The 2,809-nt window shown below is 40.1% G+C and overlaps 1 protein-coding gene across 1 annotated transcript in view; it reads right to left on the bottom strand.

The window, feature by feature from the left end:
- Nucleotides 1–2,809, bottom strand: part of RNF130 (ring finger protein 130) — a 142,807-nt gene that overhangs the window by 12,037 nt on the left and 127,961 nt on the right. The window contains exon 7 of the mRNA XM_010830675.1: nt 1,429–1,633. Coding sequence (XP_010828977.1) covers nt 1,429–1,633 — 205 coding nt within the window. The remainder of the gene's footprint in view (nt 1–1,428; nt 1,634–2,809) is intronic.

Raw genomic sequence — 2,809 nt, 5'->3', positions numbered from 1 at the left:
TACTACGGCACTACAGAGCTTTGAGCTTAAAGGAGAAGCAGCTTCGGTCTAATTTAACCACATGAATTTCATTTTAACATGTACAAATTTGCTAAAGGTGATTAATTTGACACATGAAGTAATATTTTTATCATCAAAATGTAAGAGTTTGAGAGGATATTTCTATATAAAATATAATGCAATAATTACTTAATGTAGTAGTAGGTGCTCAATAAATGTTGATCAATGAAAGACCTACCAATAATTCATTAATAAACAGGCAACCTTTGTCTCCTTTATTACATCATTTTAAAAAAATCTAGCCCATAAAACCTAAATGTCAAAGCAGGAAAACATGAAATGCTGTTAAAACAAACCACTGGGAAATGGTAAGGAATTAGCCAAAATGTATCAAAGAGTAGTTTTACTGATTCTATAACTTAACGAACTCTCCTTGAGTTTAAACAAATGAGAATAAAACCTGCAAAATCATTTTCTAACAATTTCTGGTTGGCTAAAAACATGTATAAATCAATTGAATAGACCACCCAAGTCTTACTACTTAAGGGGAAAGTCTTTTTGTAATAGTTTTATCCATTTTACTGACTCCCAGAAGTTGAGAGGAGTCCCATTAGGGTTAGGGCTTGAAGCTATAGGGAAGCACAGCATATACTGAAAAAGGCAGTACCAGAGTGGTGATGAGGAAGATGGGGTGAAAGGTTGTTAGAAGAGAATAACACAAAGAATGGATTGAAAACAGCTGGCTTGTTACCGGGTGAATGTCCACTCACACGCCTGCCAGCCCACTCATACTTTGGAAAGGCCATCAAAGCATTCAGAGCATTTTTTTTTTTCTTGTCAACATTTCAACAATCATGACATTCATAACTAGCCCAGAACATTTTTTAAAAGTAGATTAGCTTATGGCTTTTCTCACACCTCTTGTACAATTAAAGAAAGATGCCAAATTTCATAAAAGTATAAAATACAGTGAGCAGCAACTGGCTATCTCAACTGTTCTTAAAGTTGTGAGTTTTAGGTTCAAATTCTGGATGAGTGTTTTACTAAGTTTCCTGCAGCACAGGAACTAGAGACCATTGGGGCTCACAGTTACACAGCACACCTGTGACACTGCGGACGTCCCACCTCACATCCCTGCGTGCAACACCACCACTTCAAAACAGGCTGATAACGCAGCTATTAAGACAGACCTCTGATCAACTGCTCATCAAATGGCAACTATAATCATTACTCAAATAAAAATACACAAGTTTCTTACTAGAAAGGAAGTTTCATGATTACAAATATCTGTTTTAACAAAAGCACCCATGACTTTCTCAGTTACAGACTTAAGTCACTGGCCCCGGTGGCCGATCGCCTCAACTCTTCACCACACGTCAAATATCAGCAGCAAGCCAGTCCCACGCCCTGGGCACAGGGCCCACTTACTTGTTACTGCGATGTTGATCTCTCCTGTTCGAGGAGTGAGCTCGCCATCCTGAGGAAGAGGCGAGATCCCCGAAGTGCGAAGTGGCTCAAGGCCAAGGGAGTTGTCGCTGGCGAGCTCACCTAGGGCCGATCTTCGGTTAACCGCTTGGGTTCTGGTGAGCCTTTCCATATCAAATGCTACATTATCAGTACACGGTAAATTTGGCTGCAAAATATTTCCAGGTTAAAAGTGCTTGTAAGATTAACAGATCCTTTTATCAAATTCTAAATGCTTGACATCCTGTTGAAAAGATTTTATCAGTTTTTTCCATGTGATTTCCTTTCATTTCTTCCCGCCCCATTTACACTTTCCATTCTTGTTCCAGAGTTTTTATTTAAAAGAAACAGATGATTTCTTCCCCAAAATGATACAAAGGAAAGCCAAAATCCACTGTAGAACTGAGAAAATTGGATACTTCATCTTTATAAAGGACAACTTTTTGTGAACATGGCTCACAGGCAAAGAGATTCATTATCATTATTATAAAGTTGACAATCAGTGCAGTGTATCACTTTGGTGCATGTGTTAACACAGATAACATAAAATATCCCTTTCACCCTATTAACTGTTCTGTAACACCTCATCTTTTGCTAGTCAGGTTTTAAATATATTTCACCTTTAAAACATAAAGCATACAACCAAGAGTAGATCAACAGTGAAAAGTCTTCTGACTCTAAAAAAACCTGTTTCAAAATTTAAGCATCTAATGCTAAGGGAGAGGAACAGAGTGCTGTGGGGCTAAAGGCTACTATCATCCACTAAATAGTGGATATGGAAGGCCAGGGATGCTGCCAGACAGCCTCAAGGACGGCCCTCACCAGAAGGGATTATCTAGGCCAGTGTCAAATTAAGAGGTAAAGAAACTACAAATCACTGACATGACCTTTGAAGATGGGAGGATAAATGGGGCACTACTACCTAACTGGATTGCTTCTAAAATGTCATCTGATAGCATATTTTAAATAGGATTAATCAGATCTGCAAAGCTAAAATGAGGAATTCATCTGTTGGGTCAACATAAACTTTCTCCTCTATATGGAGATAATTCAATCACTCTTGAAAGAACTCCAGGGTCCTCAGGTAGTCAATGCTGGCTCACCTGGCTATGGCTGAAGTGCTCTATGTGGCTGGCACCCAACCAAAGCCCCTACCCAGCTGTCAGAGATCTGCTCAGGGCTGGCACTGCCTACCCTCACTGACTGCAATTACCAACATCTGGGAGAGCAAAGCCCAGAGAAGGGAATGGCACCCCACTCCAGTACTCTTGCCTGGAAAATCCCATGGGCAGAGGAGCCTGGTGGGCTGCAGTCCATGGGGTCGCTAAGAGTTGGACACGACTGA

This window comes from Bison bison, unplaced genomic scaffold (assembly GCF_000754665.1).
Source record: "Bison bison bison isolate TAMUID 2011002044 unplaced genomic scaffold, Bison_UMD1.0 scf7180017864519, whole genome shotgun sequence".
Classification (NCBI taxonomy): domain Eukaryota; kingdom Metazoa; phylum Chordata; class Mammalia; order Artiodactyla; family Bovidae; genus Bison; species Bison bison.
The sequence above is the reverse complement of the archived record's forward strand: the minus strand, read 5'-3'. Positions and strand labels throughout refer to the sequence as shown.